This window comes from Haliotis rufescens, unplaced genomic scaffold, assembly GCF_023055435.1.
Source record: "Haliotis rufescens isolate VD_foot unplaced genomic scaffold, xgHalRufe1.0.p SCAF_6, whole genome shotgun sequence".
NCBI classification, from domain to species: domain Eukaryota; kingdom Metazoa; phylum Mollusca; class Gastropoda; order Lepetellida; family Haliotidae; genus Haliotis; species Haliotis rufescens.
The window spans coordinates 11908598-11932018 of record NW_025964334.1 but is presented as its reverse complement, the minus strand read 5'-3'; the positions used below and the strand labels follow the sequence as shown (position 1 = coordinate 11932018).

Here is a 23421-nt window from a genome sequence, read left to right as displayed (position 1 = left end):
TGAAGACGACGGTCCTGGAAACTGAATATAAGATGCAGTCGGATAAACAGTCTGGCACCAAAGTGGTCATTGAATCGGAGTACGACAATGCGACTGACAATGACCAGACGCACAGTTTCAAAACGGAACAGGACACAATATCCACTGCTAGCATCAAGCTGACCAAAGGCTACAGCAAGCACGCGAATACTGGGATTGAAATGGACCTCCCGGAAGAAATGTCACGAATGAATGCTTGAGAGGAATCCCCGACTGCGAGAAAGAAACAGATGGCGACTGCTAGTTTCGGAAACAGCATTCACGTGGGAACTGACGAAAACAGCGTTGTCAGTAGGAAGAAGGCTTGGTCTGTGGACACAACGATATCCTCCAAGAGTGGGAAACTGACGATAGCCCAGCTGGAGGTGGAGGAGACAAGCGCAACTTATGAATTCGCCAGTGCCATCAAATTGAAGGGAAGGGTGGTTGCTGTCATTCGGGACAGGAGGAACATGGAGAAAGTTGTGCAGGTGGTTGAAAACGATGTGGCAACAGTTCTTAATGACGTTAATGACAGAAATGGAGGTAGGATGGGGGATTTTAGGTTTGACATGGACAACCGCACTGTTCAACTGCCACTACAGGGCACCGTCACATTCAGATATGGCGTGTCCCAGAGGGTGAAGGTTTCCTATGGACAAAGGACTGATGAAGCAAGAAACCAAATCACCCCAAGACCCAATATGTACCCATCGATTCACTTGGAGGATGTGTGATTGCTTTTATTGGCCTAGATGTAATATCTACATCAATAATGACATAAATATGAGACATTGTTACAAGCATGTCCCTAGCATTCGTGATATTTACCTAACAGTTTATATAAATTCTGAGTGGAAACCATTTCACTGTTATTCTGTTAGTATTCCTGATTCTATTCGGAGAGTCCTTATATGGATGGGTGAACGCGTTTCGGCAGTTTGGCTCCTAAGAGTTTCTAGGGCTTCGGCCCGTCCCCAAACTAAAGCACATGTACCACTTGTGGTGTCTTCTTGGACAAGTGACTTTGTTCGAAATGTGCCTCTGTTCACCCAGCAGTGAATGGGTACCCGGTAGGATGAGATGGCAAATGTAGTTTGTTAACCTAGCGCCTTTCAGGTAACGTGGGTTGTATACTCCCCAAGGAGCTGAGTATGATTGTAGCGTACACACTGACAAAGTGACCGGGGTAAAAAAAACCCCTTGAGCATGCCCCTGTGCGGTGGGGAAATATGCGCAATATAAAATGACCTGTTATGGTATGTTTTGTATTTATTGTTTTATATCTGACCCCGTTCTTACATGTCACTTTAAATATTATGACTGTCGTTTGAGCGTTTATATCTTCTTCGCCTTATGCATGCATCGTTATTGTAAATACACGAATAGTGTCGTCATATGTTTTTGTATTGGAGAGAAGATAATCCTGTGTCATAGTTACTATGTGAACTATGTGGAAGTATCATTATTGCTATTGTGGTGGTGTCCATTTAAAAAATAAAATAAATTGTTTTCATCCGACCCTATTGATATATGTACATCGCTTTTAACAATATTGCTTGTGATAGTTTATGTCTGCTTCACCTTATGCATTTACCGTTATTGTAAATGCACGAACAGTGTCGTTATTATTTGAAATAAATTTAAACATTTTCTATTTCATATCTTCATGTCTTTTGTGTAGATTAAGCATATATATATATATATATATATATATTTGACCGGCTCCGTGGTGTAGTGGATAGAACGTCTGCCCGGGGAGTGAAAAGTCTGTGGTTCGTTCCCGTCCCTTACAAAAAAGACGTTCAAAGATGGTACTTGTTGTTACCCTGCCTGGCGCTCGGCACAAAGGGGCTAAAAGAAGCACTGGTCGGCTTCTAGACAGTATACTGTGCCTGAATGTTATACTGCGGCATGGTATCTCAGTTGGTTGGCACTGTAAAGTCGGCAATAGTCCGGACTAGTACAAACAGCCACACACACGTGTAGCACCTTGCTATAAAAATGCTAAAATACTGAACGCGAAACCCCATTTCACCTCGACTGACCTTAAAACGTTTTTGATAGTATTGTTGAGAGGAACGAGTGGCCCTTAGGCGTAGCAGAAACAACTTTGAATCTAAACGATTTTCTAGTATGGCAACGTGACCTTAAGGTCATCTAGAGCAATACAGGAAAACATCCTTGAAAGTTCATGTGAAATCTCCACAGCCTGCTTACCTAACTCGAGATCCTCTCAGTCCAGAAAGCACCATCTTCACGAGGCAAGAGAGTTAACTGACTATAAAAGTCCAGTTTCCACCCTTGCCGAAATAAGCTGGTATTATGGAGTTACATTTTGGCTGGACTAACGAGTCTATGCATAATCCAATCAAAACCGCGCAACAAAATTGAAATCCGATTCGTAATCTGTCTTGCAGATTTCGGTCGCTTGCAGGATTTGGAAAGAATGTGCACCGTGATTTGATGCACTTCGCGATGTAAGACCGTTTTATCGCAATATAGATGTTGATTATCGATCAGATCGTCTTGACTGGGTGGCGCCATAAATGCTAGTGATACGAGAAGTGGAATCTGGTCCATAGGAGAGGCTTAGAAGGGACATAACTCGTAATAACCGCTGGTGGCGCTACGATCGAGCCCAGGAATTCCAGCCTAATTCGGCAAGGGTGGAAACTGGACTTTTAAAGTCAGTTAACTCTCTTGCCTCGGGAAGATGTATAGCACTTACTCACATGACATCATCAGAAGAGAGTGAGTGAATTCAACTCCTTTTTAAAGAATATTTCATTTAGACCATGGCATGTCATGAGGCCGTAAAGCCGTTTGTCACTTTCGTGAAACCCAAGAGTATGTGTATGGTGATGTCAAACCAGAAAGTATTTGCGAACGTTGGATTCGAACCCTCGATAATGGGTTGTTTGCATACCGAAGGGACGCAAGTATGCACAGCGAATTGCGGCGCCTTAGACGACTGGCCCACCCATGCCCCCCATCACAACATAGAATATTCCATATGTTTCTATAACTCTCTATCACAATCGACAGTATTCCGGATGTTTACACATGACACCAGCATCTAAATATAGTAACTTCCTGACAACTGCTTACATTATGCAGTACTACATTCCTGCCAACTAATCACTGTCCAAACACAATGCAATGAGCGTCTACCGAATCTCAACAGAAGCAATGTAACACAGTTACAATCATTGTTCAACAATAAAATACACTGCCATAAACAGGTGATACCCAAGACAACGGGAATGGTGCTGACAAACCTAGAAACATGATCGGGGAGACCGGTTTGGATCAGTAGAATGACTAGTATGAACTTGGCTGCATTTGTATTGCTGTTTTCACCATAGTTGCAAGTATAAATAAATGACAAAAAACATAATTATCACCATCGTTTCAATCCGGAGCAGTAAGCATGTTCATATAAGATAACCAAACGCTGAGATGTCTGACATTTCAAACACTAATTGGGGCGGTCGGGTAGCCTAGTGGTTAAATCGTTCGCTCGTCACGCTGAAGACCCGGGTTCGATTCCCGACATGGGTACAATGTGTGAAGCCCATTTCTGGTGTCCCCCGCCGTGATATTGCTGGAATATTGCTCAAAGCGGCGTAAAACCATATTCACTCACTCACTCAAACATTTATTAAATGGCTTCAATGTATTCATAAAAAATCTAAAACTGATAAAAATGGATCATAAAACTGTGCATGAAGTTAAACATGTTATGAGATATATCGTGACTGTCTATTAAATGATATGCAGCCATCTGAAAATCCGGTCACTGATCGTAAGATTTCATGCAGGTCGTTAAAGACGTCCCAGGGGGCTGAATACCCACAATGCGTTGTTGTCTTTATTATCTTAATAGAATGTTGAGAGGGTCGGCCCATTTCCTAAACATATTCTACTTGTAATCAGTTGTGTGTACAGATATTGTGCTGTTTCCAGACGAAATGCTTGCGGTAACAACAGTTAGTGACCTCCACAGTGTTCCGTGAGTAAACTCGACACCACTCAGAACGTGATCAAGTTTCATGTCTCTGGTTGGTCTAGAACAGTCTAGCAAACCGAGTGAGTATGGTTTTACGCCGCTTTTAGCAATATTCCAGCAATATCAAGGCGGGGACACCAGAAATGGGCTTCACACATTGTACCCATGTAGAGAATCGAACCCGGGTCTTCGGCCTGGCGAGCGAACGCTTTAACCACAAGGCTACCCCACCGCCCCTCTAGCCTACAGAAGAAGAAAAAGACGATGATGATGCTGAAGAAGTTTATTCCGTATCAAAGGCAACATGAAAAAGACTACAATGCATACATAAAAGCGACAAAACCTTTTTCCTATTCAATAGAAATCTCTGCTAAAACAGAGTCGATTGACCAATCTCAGTTATATCATATTTGTTAGGAATCACTATCAAATAGTGATGATACCAGGTGTTCGCGTAAAGATAAGCGTATAAAACGAAGCTTTGGCAAAGGGACAGATGGGGCACTTCTTATGCAAAATCAATAGAATATTTATGTTACATTATGCAGGCAGGTTTCCTTTTAAATATATGGCAATAATTTGTATCTGCTTCACATTATTAGACTTATAGTTGATTGATTTTCGTTCATGATGGATACATTTAATAATAACTAGGGATGAAAGCCAAAGTTCTGTTTTCCGTGTATAATGTACAAATTGAAAGGGAATGGTATCTTCAGTTGTATTATGGTGTACATTTATTGCACTTAAATAAATCAGTATTGACTTCTTCATTATAACGAGGGGCGGGCGGGTAGCCTAGTGGTTAAAGCGTTCGCTCGTCACGCCGAAGACCCGGGTTCGATTCCCGACATAGGTACAATGTGTGAAGCCCTTTTTCTACCCCGCTTCGATATTGCTGCAATATTGCTAAATGTGGCGTAAAACCATACACACTCACCCACTCACTCATTATAACGAAACTGTTGAACAGCAACCACTATAAGCATAGGCACTAATTCATTAATAATATAATCACGAATATAATCAATGTAAATTCGAGCACCATTTTCATTTGCTTTATGAAAGCACGCTGACAATCTACACCGAAACACTGTTCACAATCAATGGAACGTTTCCGAATGTTTCAGAACACAAAGCTCTGTTCTGTATTGGAAGATGGGTCATTTTACATTCATGGGTGACTGTTTGTGTGATGGTGATGTGTTCCCTCTCGCTGGAACTAAATCGTGGTCTGATATGCTGGATAAATATACAAAACTTCAAAACAGGTGATGTGTACAATCCCGTGAAGTACTGACGATGTGATGCTCTAGGATTGAATTGGCAGAAAATGTCTGGGATAAGGCACGATATATTCATAATGTCTGTATGCCGGCCCAAGGTCTTATTGATTGATTGATAATGTCTGTATCTACTGACTGTGACAGCCGAAGCTTGATATTGGTACTAGAGCATGGAGATGTACGATGCATTAATCAGCATTCTCAATGAGCGGCACAAAGAATAGGCTTCCTGAATAACTCCAACATGAGGACTCAAACCCGAATATATTGTCCACATACCCTTGCCCATAATCTATACAATAATTAACCCTCACGCTTCTTTCACAGGTACGTTCTTTGAAAGATCTTGACCGTCTGTGACACACCGTATTTAAGGTGAAGAGATCCGGACACAGGCCAGGTGACGGTACGAGAGTTGTTGATTTGTACAGTGAACAGTTTACCGAATCTGACTTCTTACTGAAGCGCTCCATGTTTAAAAGAGAGAGGAATGGAGGTGCATTTTCGAATTGCTGACATCAATGAAGGTGGGGATAAGTGGGGTCGGGTCGGGTCGGGTCGGGTCGGGTCGGGTCGGGTCGGGAAAAAACACTATTTTGACTTACTGCATTTGCAAGTGATTAACTATTGATTTTTCGTCCAGACTATTCTGCCATTGGCTACATGAACCAATGCTGCATTTAGCCGGGGAAACTGAAATTACGTATGAGCTAAAAAAAGATACCACGGGAATTTCAAAAGGTGATTCCCCTCTCCCCATCTAAATCAATAAAAGACGGAGAGCAGCAAATCCCGGCTCACTTTGAGGTTGAGAGAGGAGCGGTACGACAGTCTGGATACATCACCATCATGAATCCCAAAATCGTTGATCTATTAGAACTTTTCAGAGTATGGGCTTGGACTAATTACTTGAACACCAGTACAGGCTTTTTCGCAAGGCTGTTTAGACCCAAACTGAAACATAAATACGCAGACATTGAGATAAAGTGGGAAAACGTGAAGACGACGGTCCTGGAAACTGAATATAAGATGCAGCCGGATAAACAGTCTGGCACCAAAGTGGTCATTGAATCGGAGTACGACAATGCGACTGACAATGACCAGACGCACAGTTTCAAAACGGAACAGGACACAATATCCACAGCTAGCATCAAGCTGACCAAAGGCTACAGCAAGCACGCGAATACTGGGATTGAAATGGACCTCCCGGAAGAAATGTCACGAATGAATGCTGGAGAGGAATCCCCGACTGCGAGAAAGAAACAGATGGCGACTGCTAGTTTCGGAAACAGCATTCACGTTGGAACTGACGAAAACAGCGTTGTCAGCAGGAAGAAGGCTTGGTCTGTGGACACAACGATATCCTCCAAGAGTGGGAAACTGACGATAGCCCAGCTGGAGGTGGAGGAGACAAGCGCAATTTATGAATTCGCCAGTGCCATCAAATTGAAGGGAAGGGTGGTTGCTGTCATTCGGGACAGGAGGAACATGGAGAAAGTTGTGCAGGTGGTTGAAAACGATGTGGCAACAGTTCTTAATGACGTTAATGACAGAAATGGAGGTAGGATGGGGGATTTTAGGTTTGACATGGACAACCGCACTGTTCAACTGCCACTAGAGGGCACCGTCACATTCAGATATGGCGTGTCCCAGAGGGTGAAGGTTTCCTATGGACAAAGGACTGATGAAGCAAGAAACCAAATCACCCCAAGATCCAATATATACCCAGGGATTCACTTGGAGGATGTGTGATTGCTGTTATTGGTCCAGAGGTAATATCTACATCAATAATGACATAAATATGAGACATTGTTACCAGCATGTTCCTAGCATTCGTGATATTTACCTTACAGTTAATATAAATTCTGAGTGGAAACCATTTTGCTGTTATTCTGTTTGTATTCCTGATTCATACCAGCGACTGTTTTAGATACTAGTATTAGAGTGTCTGGGTATCATATTAATTAATGTGTACACCTGAATCACATCCGTACTTCACAACCAATCCCACGTGAGTTTATATTTCGTATTATCAGTATTATCTAGTTTGTTTGTTGTTTAACGCCGCACTCAGCTATATTCAAGCTATATGACGGCGGTCTTTGTTTTCTAAAATGAATTTACATGTTTTAAATTTCTTATCATTCAGCTGAGATGTTGTCATAGATTCATTTTATTGTTATTAACACGTTTGAGGGAGTTAGAACGTAGTGCTTTTGCTGTTATTGGTCTGGTGGTATCAGGAGATGTTCATTACATTGCTGATGTACTGTACATACGCCGGCAGTGAAGGATGACAACGGTCTTATTAGGAACCGAACATTTCACTCTGGGGGTACCTGGGATTTTTGTTGTTGTAAAAAGTACTTCTTCCAGAAAAAAAACGAATGTTTTTTTCGGCCTCAGGTTATACAAGAAAAAATATGTTGTGCTCCTCGTTTTGGGGATAAAAAATATATGTCTTGAAGCACTGACGGAAAGAACATATTCTGTCTCGGATAAAAGTCCCAGGTCACCCATCCACTATCCCTGACAATTTTACACAGTCGGTCTTGCCAGAAGTTTCCAAACTAACACTGAATGTGAATGGGCCAGTACCTCGTATATATGGGAAGATTATCAGGCACGTGTTCCTGTGCACAGCGCACAGGTCACAAATCAGGTCGCGGAGAGTCCTTTTATAGGTGAACGCGTTTCGGCAGTTTGGCTCCTGAGAGTTTCTAGGGCTTCGGGCCTTTCCCACGCTGTAGCACATGTAACACATGTGGTGTCTCCTTTGCCCAAGTGACTTGTGCCTCTGTTCACCCAGCAGTGAATGGGTACCCGGTAGGACGAGATGGCAAATGTAGTTTGTTAACCTAGCGCCTAACAGGGAACATGGGTTGTATACTCCCCAGGGAGCTGAGTATGATTGTTGCGTACACACTGACCAAGTGACCGGGGTAAAAACAAACCTTGAACATGTCCCTGTGCGGTGGGGAAATATGCGCAATATAAAATGACCTGTTATGGTAATTTTTGTATTCGGGAGAAGATGCTCCTTTGATGCAGAGTACAATTGTCATATTCATTATGTGAACATGTCAGCACCATTAAAACAATTTATTGTTTTTATATCTGACCCCGTTCATACATGTCACTTTTAATATTATGACTGTCGTTTGAGCGTTTATATCTTCTTCGCCTTATGCATGCATCGTTATTGTAAATACACGAATAGTGTCGTTATATGTTTTTGTATTGGAGAGAAGATAATCCTGTGTCATAGTTACTATGTGAACTATGTGGAAGTATCATTAATGCGATTGTGGTGGTGTCCATTTAAAAAAGAAAATAAATTGTTTTCATCCGACCCTATTGATATATATACATCGCTTTTAACAATATTGCTTGTGATAGTTTATGTCTGCTTCACCTTATGCATTTACCGTTATTGTAAATGCACGAACAGTGTCGTTATCATTTGAAATAAATTTAAACATTTTCTATTTCATATCTTCATGTCTTTTGTGTAGATTAAAGCGTATATTTATATATATATATATATATATGACCGGCTCCGTGGTGTAGTGGATAGAACGTCTGCCCGGGGAGTGAAAAGTCTGTGGTTCGTTCCCGTCCCTCACAAAAAAAGACGTTCAAAGATGGTACTTGTTGTTACCCTGCCTGGCGCTCGGCACAAAGGGGCTAAAAGAAGCACTGGTCGGCTTCTAGACAGTATACTGTGCCTGAATGTTATACTGCGGCATGGTATCTCAGTTGGTTGGCACTGTAAAGTCGGCAATAGTCCGGACTAGTACAAACAGCCACACACACGTGTAGCACCTTGCTATAAAAATGCTAAAATACTGAACGCGAAACCCCATTTCACCTCGACTGACCTTAAAACGTTTTTGATAGTATTGTTGAGAGGAACGAGTGGCCCTTAGGCGTAGCAGAAACAATTTTGATTCTAAACGATTTTCTAGTATGGCAACGTGACATTAAGGTCATCTAGAGCAATACAGGAAAACATCCTTGAAAGTTCATGTGAAATCTCCACAGCCTGCTTACTCGAGATCCTCCTCAGTCCAGAAAGCACCATCTTCACGAGGCAAGAGAGTTAACTGACTATAAAAGTCCAGTTTCCACCCTTGCCGAAATAAGCTGGTATTATGGAGTTACATTTTGGCTGGACTAACGAGTCTATGCATAATCCAATCAAAACCGCGCAACAAAATTGAAATCCGATTCGTAATCTGTCTTGCAGATTTCGGTCGCTTGCAGGATTTGGAAAGAATGTGCACCGTGATTTGATGCACTTCGCGATGTAAGACCGTTTTATCGCAATATAGATGTTGATTATCGATCAGATCGTCTTGACTGGGTGGCGCCATAAATGCTAGTAATACGAGAAGTGGAATCTGGTCCATAGGAGAGGCTTAGAAGGGACATAACTCGTAATAACCGCTGGTGGCGCTACGATCGAGCCCAGGAATTCCAGCCTAGTTCGGCAAGGGTGGAAACTGGACTTTTAAAGTCAGTTAACTCTCTTGCCTCGGGAAGATGTATAGCACTTACTCACATGACATCATCAGAAGAGTGTGAGTGAATTGAGTTCAACTCCTTTTTAAAGAATATTTCATTTAGACCATGGCATGTCATGAGGCCGTAAAGCCGTTTGTCACTTTCGTGAAACCCAAGAGTATGTGTATGGTGATGTCAAACCAGAAAGTATTTGCGAACGTTGGATTCGAACCCTCGATAATAGGTTGTTTGCATACCGAAGGGACGCAAGTATGCACAGCGAATTGCGGCGCCTTAGACGACTGGCCCACCCATGCCCCCCATCATAACATAGAATATTCCATATGTTTCTATAACTCTCTATCACAATCGACAGTATTCCGGATGTTTACACATGACACCAGCATCTAAATATAGTAACTTCCCGACAACTGCTTACATTATGCAGTACTACATTCCTGCCAACTAATCACTGTCCAAACACAATGCAATGAGCGTCTACTGAATCTCAACAGAAACAATGTAACACTGTTACAATCATTGTTCAACAATAAAATACACTGCCATAAACAGGTGATACCCAAGACAACGGGAATGGTGTTGACAAACCTAGAAACATGATCGGTAAGACCGGTTTGGATCAGTAGAATGACTAGTATGAACTTGGCTGCGTTTGTATTGCTGTTTTCACCATAGTTGCAAGAATAAATAAATGACAAAAAGCATCATTATCACCATCGTTTCAATCCGAAGCAGTAAGCATGTTCATATAAGATAACCAAACGCTGAGATGTCTGACATTTCAAACACTAATTGGGGCGGTCGGGTAGCCTAGTGGTTAAAGCGTTCGCTCGTCACGCTGAAGACCCGGGTTCGATTCCCGACATGGGTACAATGTGTGAAGCCCATTTCTGGTGTCCCCCGCCGTGATATTGCTGGAATATTGCTCAAAGCGGCGTAAAACCATATTCACTGACTCAAACACTTATTAAATGGCTTCAATGTATTAACAAAAAATCATTAAAAAGGCTTAAAAACTGATAAAAATGGATCATAAAACTGTGCATGAAGTTATACATATTATGAAAAATATCGTGACTATCTATTAAATGATATGCAGCCATCTGAAAATCCGGGGCTGAATACCCACAATGCGTTGTTGTCTTTATTATCTTAATAGAATGTTGAGAGGGTCGGCCCATTTCCTAAACATATTCTACTTGTAATCAGTTGTGTGTACAGATAGTGTGCGGTTTCCAGACGAAATGCTTGCGGTAACAACAGTTAGTGACCTCCACAGTGTTCTGTGAGTAAACTCGACACCCCTCAGAACGTGATCAAGTTTCCTGTCTCTGGTTAGTCTAGAACAGTCTAGCAAACAGAGTGAGTATGGTTTTACGCCGCTTTTAGCAATATTCCAGCAATATCAAGGCGGGGACACCAGAAATGGGCTTCACACATTGTACCCATGTAGGGAATCGATCCCGGGTCTTCGGCCTGGCGAGCGAACGCTTTAACCACTAGGCTACCCCACCGTCCCTCTAGCCTACAGAAGAAGAAGAAGAAGAAGACGATGATGATGCTGAAGAAGTTTATTCCGTATCAAAGGCCACATGACAAAGACTACAATGCATACATAAAAGCGACAAAACCCTTTTCCTATTCAATAGAAATCTCTGCTAAAAACAGAGTCGATTGTGCGATTCCAACTATATCATGAGCATGTTTTTAGGAATCACTATCAAATAGTGATGATACCAGGTGTTCGCGTAAAGATAAGCGTATAAAACGAAACTTTGGCAAAGGGACAGATGGGGCACTTCTTATGCAAAATCAATAGAATATTTATGTTACATTATGCAGGCAGGTTTCCTTTTAAATATATGGCAATAATTTGTATCTGCTTCACATTATTAGACTAATAGTTGATTGATTTTCGTTCATGATGGATACATTTAATAATAACTAGGGATGAAAGCCAAAGTTCTGTTTTCCGTGTATAATGTACAAATTGAAAGGGAATGGTATCTTCAGTTGTATTATGGTGTACATTTTTTGCACTTAAATCAATCAGTATTGACTTTTTCATTATAACGAGGGGCGGACGGGTAGCCTAGTGGTTAAAGCGTTCGCTCGTCACGCCGAAGACCCAGGTTTGATTCCCGATATGGGTACAATGTGTGAAACCCTTTTTCTATCCCGCTTCGATATTGCTGCAATATTGCTAAATGTGGCGTAAAACCATACACACTCACTCACTCACTCATTATAACGAAACTGTTGAACAGCAACCACTATAAGCATAGGCACTAATTCACTAATAATATAATCACGAATATAATCAATGTAAATTCGAGAACCATTTTCATTTGCACGCTGACAATCTACACCGAAACACTGTTCACAATCAATGGAACGTTTCCGAATATTTCAGAACACAAAGCTCTGTTCTGTATTGGAAGATGGGTCATTTTACATTCATGGGTGACTGTTTGTGTGATGGTGATGTTTTCCCTCTCGCTGGAACCAAATCGTGGTCTGATATGCTGGATAAATATACAAAACTTCAAAACAGGTGATGTGTACAATCCCGTGAAGTACTGACGATGTGATGCTCTAGGATTGAATTGGCAGAAAATGTCTGGGATAAGGCACGATATATTCATAATGTCTGTATGCCGGCCCAAGGTCTTATTGATTGATTGGTAATGTCTGTATCTACTGACTGTGACAGCCGAAGCTTGATATTGGTACTATAGCATGGAGATGTACGATGCATTAATCAGCATTCTCAATGGGCGGCACAAAGAATAGGCTTCCTGAACAACTCCCACATGAGGACTCAAACCCGAATATATTGTCCACATACCCTTGCCGAAAATCTATACAATAATTAACCCTCACGCTTCTTTCACAGGTACGTTCTTTGAAAGATCTTGACCGTCTGTGACACACCGTATTTAAGGTGAAGAGATCCGGACACAGGCCAGGTGACGGTACGAGAGTTGTTGATATGTACAGTGAACAGTTTACCGAATCTGTCTTTGTCTCTCATGTCCCCCAAAACGGTAGCCACATCCCCCTGCACAGTCATGACATGTCTTCTCTGGCCCCGGGCGTCTTGTATCACAGCTAAGATCGTCCCTTTCAGCTTCACGTCCATCGAGAATTCATACTTGGAACTTGTTTCCTCTATTGCCAGTTCAGCTACAGTCACCAGGTTACGTCTTGAGGTGATCTTTGTGTCCACGGACCACTTCACCTTATTTTCAATAGTGTTCTCTTCTTCGTTATCCACATACAGTCGATGTCCAAAACTGGCCTCCGCTTTGGAAGGTTGGGGAAGATCTGGAGGAAGTGTCAGTTCGATGCCAACGTTGATTTCCCTGGAGAAACCCTTTGTAAGTTTGGTGGTGGCTGTGGAAATCGTCTCCTTCTCAGCTCTGAATGTCTGTTCTTGGTCTTCGTCTGTGTTGTTTTGGTATTTGGAGTCATACAAGACATGTACTCGGTGGCCATTCGTTCCCATTTCCGTGTATTCTGGCCTTAACGATGTGATCCTCACCTTGTCCCACTTCAACTGGATATCAACTTCTTCAATCTTCAGCTTTCTGGACCAGACTTTTTGTCTGGGTGTCTTAAGATAGGTCGTCCAGGCCCACTCCTTGAACATCGTGCCAATGTCTGTAATTTTCGTGGACCTACCTGAAACTTTAAAGAATATCATCCGTCACAAGTCATTGTTATTGTTTCGAGAAGAAGTAATCTAGTTGTAATCATATTTAATATTATTATATTAAAGGTCACGCTGATATAAAAAATAATCTTCTTTACATGCCAGACCCGTGAGGAATTCGTCTTCAGCAACCCATGTTTGTCGTAAGAGGCGACTAACGGGATCGGGTGGTCAGGCTCGCTGACTTGGTTGATGCATGATATCAATGACGGGAGTGTCAAGACTCGATTGTTTACAGACCGCCGTCATGTAGCTGGAATATTGCTTAGTTCGGCGTCAAACAACAAAGAAAGAAACAAACAAACAAACTTCCTATGCTAAGTAATTTAGCTCATTCAAGGACTTCATCAGCGTATGACTGTGTAAATCGTTGCCATGACATTAAAGTTATGTAGGTTTTTTCGCATAAACAAGTATGACCCTTATTCCTCTGGTATCTGCAACGAGTAACTTTAAATTATAATGTTTTCAGACTGATTTATGTACATATTACCACGATATCAACTGCCGAGCAAAAGAAAATATACATTTGATTGAAAATTAAATTTGACCAAATAATTACAAACGTTATCAACACGTTTGGCGCGGTGGGGAAGCCTAGTAGTTAAAGCGTTCGCTCGTCACGCCGAAGGCCCGGGTTCGATTCCCCACATGTGTACAGTGTGTAAAGCCCATTTCTGGTGTTCCCCATATTGCTGGAACATTGCTTAAAGCGGCGTAAAACCATTCTCACTCACTATCAAAACGTTACTCGGCTGAAAACAGCCTCAGAAACGCTGCAAACTTAAGGTCCAAAACTTTACTGATACCCGTTTCAAATTCATCACCATCGAATATTAGGTGGAATATTATTAGCATCACTGCTGTCTCACTCACTCAAGCACTCACTCATTTACCTACCTGAAGGAATCGGAGCCTCAAAAGCCATGTTTTGTTGCATCATGAGACGTTCGGTCCAGTTGAAATATCATCCATCTAACACTGATGAGGTTAGTGAGACCATACTTTATATACTCGAGCTATGTTAGATATCAGACAACTATGACAGCCCGTGTTTCTATATGTTGAGTCCATGTCACGTTATTTATGGCATCAGCAACTGGAGGTATTCCCCCCTAGATAAGGGACGACATCAACACTTTCATATCTGTGTGGTTAATCGCAGGGGTTTCTACGTATAAAAATAGTGTATTCTGCCTCATGCTGCGATATGCTTACTGGAAACAAAACATAATCACTACTCGGAATTAATGACGAATAAATCAGCGTGAAGAATACATTAACTGAGTAGCACTAACACCCCAAGTATGTGTGCAGATGCTGTCGCGCGTCTAGCTGGTTTATGTTGTGTTGTAATATCAGACGATGTGTCAAATGGCATTAGTTTTGAATTTGTCTCTTAATGAATCATTTATAGGTATCGTCACAACAGGTATCGGCACTCAGGGACAAACGCACACGCACACAAACACACACAAAGTCACGCACACGCGTACACACTAACACATATTTGCTTAGCTGGTTCATAAACAAATATAGGTATGTACGTAAAACTTCTTATATTGCCACTTTTCCTCATCTTTGTAAATAAACACGTCCATAAAAAATATAAACATGTAAATGTATCCCTCTAAACAGAGATTATATATCAATATCGCAATTACAGGCACTGTATTTGACGGATCTACTATTGACTAGCTATGCGTACAGGAATGTCAAATCGATATCTTAAGCTTTGAACGCACGTAACGCCGGGTCCCGTCTGTCGATGAGAACCTATCGACATAGCTGTGCTACTGACCTAGTTGTCAATTCTTCGGGGATTCCCCTTGTCACGCAAGGTTAAACGTTATAACAGGTATGTCTTTGTATAGACATAGAGCTGACGGTTGTGTTTAACACCGGTCCTGATATAGAGCTGTCGTTTCAGACATTAGCAGATGGTTGTTTCCCTACTTTCATTTTTAATACCCACAACTAGGTATTCAAACACTTTCATACATGAACAGATCAGTGACGATATTTACAGTGTCGCATGACATAGATAACATGTTCTTGAAGCATTACAGTGCATTCGGTACGTGGCTCATTCGGGTTTGCTGAACAATTTTTATTTTATGTCATACTTTGAATATTACAAGTTTCGATTCACATCATGCTTGTTTTGGAGATAAACATACTGTGTTTTCAATGTAGATCTTCATTACCTGTAGAATAATTGCGCTAAATTGACATTGGGACCGAACGCGCAGTGTGTGATTTCAAATGTTCAATTTACATGTACATTGAAAACACAGAATGTTTATTTCCATTCTACCATGACTACATCAAACGCTAACTCTTTGGTGTTAGCAAATCTATTGAGTGAAGTGTCAAAAATTGAGTTCAGTGTTTTGAGTGGGTTGTCGATCAGAATTTACGGAACAAGAGCCTTTAAACAAAATATGGCGCTCTCTATACTCAAGCAGTTTGCTTACAGAGTAATACTTCACACGAACTTATGACAGGCACTGAAAGCATGTAGCACGGCAACTTCGTATATAACGAACACCCTTACCACGAGCTGACGTATATAACGAACTTTTTTGGGTCCCGGCCATTTGCAGTATATATGTTGTATGAATGCTTATAACGAACTACGTGTTATTACGAACTAAAATTAGTGGTCCCTTTGTGTTCGTTATAACCGTAGTATTCTAGTGTATTAACCTAACACTTGATGTGAATTTTGAGTGGAAATCATTCTGTTCGCGAGTTTTGTATGTACCATTACAGTCTCGTTAAAAAGTAATCACTCTTTGTGGAGGTGGACTGCAGTTTCAAAAATGAAACGGCAGAGAGTATATAGGAATCTTAGTTATAGATATATATTTTGTATATATACACGGAAATCGTAAATTCCTACAGTACCTTCGTGCTTTGCTATCTATCCCACGTGAGCCTATAATGCTCGCGTGTTTGATGCAAACCTATATAATGTCTTTATTATAAAAAAATTAATTTCTTATTTTGCTGAGATGTCAGCGATTCAAATTAAAGATGTTAATATGACACAGGGATTACCGTGCAGACGCCGGCAGTGAAGGATCACATCATCTTATAAGGGATCAAACATTTAGTATTCTGGGGTGCCCGGGACTTGTTTGAAAAAAGATATTTGTTCCAGAATATACGGAGATGTTTTTGGTTTGTTTGGAATTTTTTGACACAGATTATGCAAGAAACAATGTTGTACTCCTCGTTTTGGAGAAACAAATATATGCTTTGAAGCAGTGACAGAAAAAAAAAATTCTGTTAAAAATCACTGGTCACCCATTCCCCCTCCCCTACAATGTTAAATGGTTTGTCTCTTTGGCAGTGTTGCCAGTAGTTTCAGAGTAAACACCGAATGTGTAGCTTAAGTACATTAGTTTATACCGGTCCATCGCGTATATGGTAATATGTTTTTGTGTTGGAGAGAAGATAATCCTTTGATGCATAAAAGGTTTGTCATATTTATTATGTGAACTATGTGTAAGTATTATAAATGCAATTGTGGTGGTGTGCATTTAAAAAAGAAAACAAATTGTTTTCATGTGACCCGATTCATATATGTACATCGCTTTTAATATTATGACTGTTTACTGTTTTCGTTATGTCTACTGTGTCGTTTAAAGCAACGTTTATCATAGTATAGTGACGCAATCTATGCGCCGCAATCTTCCATGCAAAATTATGTCATTAAAAAGGCCGATTATTTTGATGGGCAGGTGCATACTGACATTTCGTCATCTCTTTAAGCCTGTATTGCTTGTTGGCCTGATACCTCGCGTGCAATTGGAGTAAGTGTTCTGGTTGGGTTGAACAACCACGCCTACATATGTATCTCAACATAATTTAGCAGAATATATACTTACACGTATAGGTACATAGGTGAAACTACATTACTCATTTCCCGAATAAAGTGTTAGTGATTTAGTGGTTATGTTTTAGCTCAATGTTACTTTTTTATTGTTGTGTCTGTTGTTTAACGCTGGACTCAGCAATATTCCAGCTATATCACAGCGGTCTGTAAATAATCGAGTCTGGACCAGACAATCCAGTGATTGACATCACGAGCATCGATCCACGCAGTTGGGATACGAAGACATGCATCGACCAAGTCAGCGAGCCTGACCACCCGATCCCGTTAGTCGCCTCTTACTAGTCGTTTTTTACGGCAAGCATTGGTTGCTGAAGACCTGTTCTACCCCGGATCTTCACGGGCCACTATGTTACAGTATTTCAATGATCAATGTTAAATACTCCGCATGCGAATTTCTTGTCCATACTCACTCACTGTGAGTAAACACGACTCCACTCAGAACGTGATCAAGTTTCATGTCTCTGGTTAGTCTAGAACAGTCTAGCTAACAGAGTGAGTGAGTATGGTTTTCCGCCGCTTTTAGCAACATTCCAGCAATATCACGGTGGGGGACACCCATGTAGGGAATTGAACCCGGGTCTTCGGCCTGGCGAGCGAACGCTTTAACTACCAGGCTACCCCACCTCCCCTCCAGCCTACAGAAGAAGAAGAAGAAGATGCTGAAGAAGTTTATTCCGTATCAAAGGCCACATGACAAAGACTACAATGCATACATAAAAGCGACAAAACCCTTTTCCTATTCAATAGAAATCTCTGCTAAAAACAGAGTCGATTGTGCGATTCCAACTATATCATGAGCATGTTTTTAGGAATCACTATCAAAAAGTGATGATACCAGGTGTTCGCGTAAAGATAAGTGTATAAAATGAAGCTTTGGCAAAGGGACAGATGGGGCACTTCTTATGCAAAATCAATAGAATATTTATGTTACATTAAGCAGGCAGGTTTCCTTTTAAGTATATGGCAATAATTTGTACCTGGTTCACATTATTAGACTAATAGTTGATTGATTTTCGTTCGTGATGGATACATTTAATAATAACTAGGGATGAAAGCCAAAGTTCTGTTTTCCGTGTATAATGTACAAATTGAAAGGGAATGGTATCTTCAGTTGTATTATGGTGTACATTTATTGCACTTAAATCAATCAGTATTGACTTTTTCATTATAACGAGGGGCGGGCGGGTAGCCTAGTGGTTAAAGCGTTCGCTCGTCACGCCGAAGACCCGGGTTCGATTCCCGACATGGGTACAATGTGTGAAACCCTTTTTCTATCCCGCTTCGATATTGCTGCAATATTGCTAAATGTGGCGTAAAACCATACACACTCACCTACTCACTCATTATAACGAAACTGTTGAACAGCAACCACTATAAGCATAGGCACTAATTCACTAATAATATAATCACGAATATAATCAATGTAAATTCGAGCACCATTTTCATTTGCTTTATGAAAACACGCTGACAATCTACACCGAAACACTGTTCACAATCAATGGAACGTTTCCGAATGTTTCAGAACACAAAGCTCTGTTCTGTATTGGAAGATGGGTCTTTTTACATTCATGGGTGACTGTTTGTGTGATGGTGATGTTTTCCCTCTCGCTGGAACTAAATCGTGGTCTGATTGGCTGGATAAATATACAATACTTCAAAACAGGTGATATGTACAATCGCGTGAAGTACTGACGATGTGATGCTCTAGGATTAAATTGGCAGAAAATGTCTGGGATAAGGCACGATATATTCATAATGTCTCCACGCGGGCCTAAGGTCTTATTGATTGATTGATAATGTCTGTATCTACTGACTGTGACAGCCGAACCTTGATATTGGTACTAGAGCATGGAGATGTACGATGCATTAATCAGCATTCTCAATGGGCGGCACAAAGAATAGGCTTCCTGAATAACTCCCACATGAGGACTCAAACCCGAATATATTGTCCACATACCCTTGCCGATAATCTATACCATAATTAACCCTCACGCTTCTTTCACAGGTACGTTCTTTGAAAGATCTTGACCGTCTGTGACACACCGTATTTAAGGTGAAGAGATCCGGACACAGGCCAGGTGACGGTACGAGAGTTGTTGATATGTGCATTGAAAAGTTTACCGAATCTGTCTTTGTCTTTCATGTCCCTCAAAACGGTAGCCACATCCCCCTGCACAGTCATGACATGTCTTCCCTCCCCACGGGAATCCCGTATGACAACAAGGATTGTGCCTTTAAGTTTCACGTCCATCGAGAATTCATACTTGGAACTTGTCTCCTCTATTGCCAGTTCAGCTACCGTCACCAGGTTACGTCTTGAGGTGATCTTTGTGTCCACAGACCACTTCACCTTATTTTCAATAGTGTTCTCTTCCTCGTTATCCACATACAGTCGATGTCCAAAGCTGGCCTCCGCTTTGGAAGGTTGGGGAAGATCTGGAGGAAGTGTTAGTTCGATACCAACGTTGATATCCCTGGAGAAACCTTCGGAAAGCTTGGTGGTGGCTGTGGAAATCGTCTCCTTCTCAGTTCTGAAAGTCTGTTCTTGGTCTTCGTTTGTATTGTTTTGGTATTTGGAGTCATACAAGACATGGACATTAGGTGAACTCGCCTCAACTTTCTTGTACTTTGGCGTTAGGGAGGTGATCTTCACTCTATCCCATTTCAACTGGATATCAGCTTCTTGAAACTTCAGTTTTCTTGAGAGTATATTTACTGTGGGTGTCTTCAGATATGTCGTCCAGCCCCAATCCTTAAACATCGTACCAATGTCAGGGATTCTCAAAGACATACCTGAAACTACATTCACTTGAAGATTGTAGGCATATTTTATCAATGAACAATGTTAGAACAATGTTGACATTGACAAGTCCTATCACTTTGTTGTTAGTTTGAAAGGTTTAAGTGTTAATTTATGATATCCATCAGTATATAAGGTCAACGCCAGAGAATAACCAGTGTATATTATATGCCAACACAGATCCCATTGTACGTAAAAGGCAAAATAACGAAAATTATATGAATGGATGACTGAAAATCAGTGATGACACAAGGTGGTCGCGAAAATGGTAAGCATGACCTGCTCTACCGGTAGCACCCGCCACTCACGCAATTTGCATAAAAGTGGTTGTTGTCTGACGCTGTTGTCACAACAGTACACATGCCATACGACGGCTGCCTGTGAACATTTGAGTCTTGGCCAGATAACCCACTGTCACTAAAACGCGTTTACTGATTTTGCTGAATCTAAAAATAACTTTGCATAACGTCTGCAGTAAAGAAAAACACTTTTAAAATAGGTTCGTTCAGATATGAAATATCACATTTCAGTGCTAAAACATTGGAGACAAACGATATAGTTTCATGTCAACAGCAAATTTCTCAAAACGAATTTCCCTTTAAGTCTCCGACTTGACCTACCAGAATTATTGCTTTCTTCAACGTAAGCCTTGTTCTGAGACGTCAATTATGAGACGTTGCTTCAATTCTGAATGTCCCCCATTTGTGTAGCTGGCAGATACGTAACACGTCCAAATGCAGCTCAGATATTTACATGTATAATCAGTCAGTCGTGGCAATCAAACTCCTGGAGCCATGCCATTCTACATTATGACGCGATTCTATCAATAGATCATGGATTTCCGAGAGAGATAAAGGGGTACGAGTTTTTGGTGATATGACGTGTGATTAAATATAGCATTTTGTGTCATGTTTCGATCTAGGTCACTTAAACCATGCGGTGATATCTAAGAATGTATTTTGTTCAGTGAGGGAGATAGAGTTTAGTAAACTTTGTAAAGTATTTCAGTTGTATCTGGGAGTGCTAGCTTGATGCAGGGGGAAAGCCCGAAGTGATGCAGAACTACCCCCTGGCACGTGGATTTCTTGCAATTTCATCACAACAAAGTGTCCGATATTAATACAGATAATAAAAATCAAACGTGACAATACGTTAAATTAACTGACGAGGTGGCCGAGTGGTTAAGGCGATGGACTGCTAATCCATTGGGGTCTCCCCGCGTGGGTTCGAATCCCATCCTCGTCGACAGTATCTTTTACAGAAAATGGCTTTTTCATCTTGTCAGCTCAAGCAATTCTGTGTAAAACGTAAAAACGACAATGTGTCGCGATTTAGAATGATTTAGTGTTAGTGCCGGGCGGATTGTCTTGAAACTAGGCTGGCGATAAATTGAACTTTGCGAAATCGTGTCACTACCCCCCTGGCACGTGGATTTCTTGCAATTTCATCACAACAAAGTGTCCCATATTAATACAGATAATAAAAATCAAACGTGTCAATACTTTAACTTAACTGACGAGGTGGCCGAGTGGTTAAGGTGATGGACTGCTAATCCATTGGGGTGTCCCCGCGTGGGTTCGAATCCCATCCTCGTCGAAAAGTTCATTTTGCAAATACATTTCATTTACCATTTTTCACGAGACACAGACGATTTTGTACATTGATGGTCATCAAACGGTATTGATGATGGCAGCCATTTTTCTTCTTTGCTAATTAGTCTCTTAGGATGAAAAGATACATCCTCCATGGCTGTACCTGTACATAGAGTCTGTGAGTGAAAGTGAGCCAGGTGCGTGATTAACGAGGTTCTTTCCTTCAAACCTGTCAAGGTGAAAACGTGTGACTGCCGTCTGGGCACGAGGGTATTGAACACTTACACCTTGGTCGATTGGCCGTACTCATAAAGACCAGACGTTGCAATTCGCAATATCAGCTGACGAGGTGGCCGAGTGGTTAAGGCGATGGACTGCTAATCCATTGGGGTCTCCCCGCGTGGGTTCGAATCCCATCCTCGTCGACAGTATCTTTTACAGAAAATGGCGTTTTCATCTTGTCAACTCAAGCAATTCTGTGTAAAACGTAAAAACGACAATGTGTCGCGATTTAGAATGATTTATTGTTAGTGCCGGGCGGATTGTCTTGAAACTAGGCTGGCGATAAATTGAACTTTGCGAAATCGTGTCACTACCCCCCTGGCACGTGGATTTCTTGCAATTTCATCACAACAAAGTGTCCCATATTAATACAGATAATAAAAATCAAACGTGTCAATACGTTAAATTAACTGACGAGGTGGCCGAGTGGTTAAGGCGATGGACTGCTAATCCATTGGGGTCCCCCAGCGTGGGTTCGAATCCCATCCTCGTCGGCAAGTTCATTTTGCAAATACATTTCATTTACCATTTTTCACGAGACACAGACGATTTTGTACATTGATGGTCACCACAACAAAGTGTCCATATTAATACAGATAATAAAAATCAAACGTGACAATACGTTAGATTAAGGTGAAAAGGTGAAAACGTGTGACTGCCCTCTGGGCACGAGGGTATCGAACACTTACACCTTGGTCGATTGTACGTATTCAGAAAGACCAGACGTTGCATTTCGCAATATCCATTGGGGTCTACCCGCGTGTGTTCGAATCTCAACAGGATCTTTTGACAGGAAAATACTTTTTTCATTTGTTTCAGATGAAGAAAAGCGTTGTGGAGAGTTGATATGTGATTACATTTGGTTGAACGTCGCGTTGAAGATTCTTTCTCCTATATAAATGAGTGTGCGTGCTTGCGTGCGTGCGTGCGTGGCTTCTTGTACTGGTCCGGAATAATGCCAGTTTTATAGTTGTAGCCCACTGAGATACCGTGCCTCAGTTGAACATTGATAAATCACTCAGACACCTTGCAGTGATTCCGCGCCGAGCAGTCGTTTTATCCCCCGATGCCCATAAAAAGGTCAACAACAACAAGTACCATCATTAAAGGTCTCTTGGTACGACGAGGCAAGGGCATAGAACCACTGACCTTCCGCTCTCCGAACAGACACGCTATCCACTAGACCTAGTGATGGTTGTTGATCAGTTTGTAGTGTCTATCACATTCGAGCGATGAAGCCATTGGTGACTCAATCGTATAAGATGCCAGGTTGTGCCCCTTAGAC

The 23421-nt window shown here is 41.4% G+C and overlaps 4 protein-coding genes and 4 non-coding genes across 9 annotated transcripts; 6 read left to right on the top strand and 2 right to left on the bottom strand.

Annotated features, from left to right (window-relative positions):
• Window positions 1–269: 269 nt before the first annotated feature.
• Window positions 270–755, top strand: LOC125374707. The gene has a single exon (XM_048385971.1). It carries the CDS (start codon window positions 270–272, stop codon window positions 753–755), a length of 486 nt encoding a protein of 161 aa, XP_048241928.1.
• A 5590-nt stretch (window positions 756–6345) lies between these two features.
• Window positions 6346–7068, top strand: LOC124120110. The gene has a single exon (XM_046482849.2). The coding sequence runs from the start codon at window positions 6346–6348 to the stop codon at window positions 7066–7068; it is 723 nt and encodes a 240-aa protein (XP_046338805.2).
• Window positions 7069–12011: 4943 nt separating this feature from the next.
• On the bottom strand, window positions 12012–14588 carry LOC125374630. 2 transcript variants are annotated; one of them, XM_048385658.1, is made up of 2 exons: window positions 14459–14588; window positions 12012–13533 (listed from the first exon to the last, which is right to left on the bottom strand). In XM_048385658.1, exons 1-2 carry the CDS (start codon window positions 14499–14501, stop codon window positions 12734–12736), a joined length of 843 nt encoding a protein of 280 aa, XP_048241615.1. In that variant the 5' UTR covers window positions 14502–14588; the 3' UTR covers window positions 12012–12733. The 2 variants fall into 2 exon arrangements, with proteins under 2 accessions (XP_048241615.1, XP_048241617.1); XM_048385660.1 differs by having other exon boundaries at window positions 12012–13527; window positions 14459–14582.
• A 3857-nt stretch (window positions 14589–18445) lies between these two features.
• On the bottom strand, window positions 18446–21304 carry LOC124120133. Its single transcript, XM_046482882.2, has 2 exons — window positions 20883–21304; window positions 18446–20261 (listed from the first exon to the last, which is right to left on the bottom strand). The coding sequence occupies exon 2, from the start codon at window positions 20251–20253 to the stop codon at window positions 19462–19464; it is 792 nt and encodes a 263-aa protein (XP_046338838.2). The 5' UTR covers window positions 20254–20261; window positions 20883–21304; the 3' UTR covers window positions 18446–19461.
• A 121-nt stretch (window positions 21305–21425) lies between these two features.
• On the top strand, window positions 21426–21507 carry Trnas-gcu. Its single transcript has one exon. It is a non-coding gene; the product is annotated as a tRNA-Ser (tRNA).
• A 269-nt stretch (window positions 21508–21776) lies between these two features.
• Trnas-gcu lies at window positions 21777–21858 on the top strand. Its single transcript has one exon. It is a non-coding gene; the product is annotated as a tRNA-Ser (tRNA).
• A 339-nt stretch (window positions 21859–22197) lies between these two features.
• Window positions 22198–22279, top strand: Trnas-gcu. The gene has a single exon. It is a non-coding gene; the product is annotated as a tRNA-Ser (tRNA).
• Window positions 22280–22548: 269 nt separating this feature from the next.
• Trnas-gcu lies at window positions 22549–22630 on the top strand. Its single transcript has one exon. It is a non-coding gene; the product is annotated as a tRNA-Ser (tRNA).
• The last annotated feature ends 791 nt before the right edge of the window (window positions 22631–23421 follow it).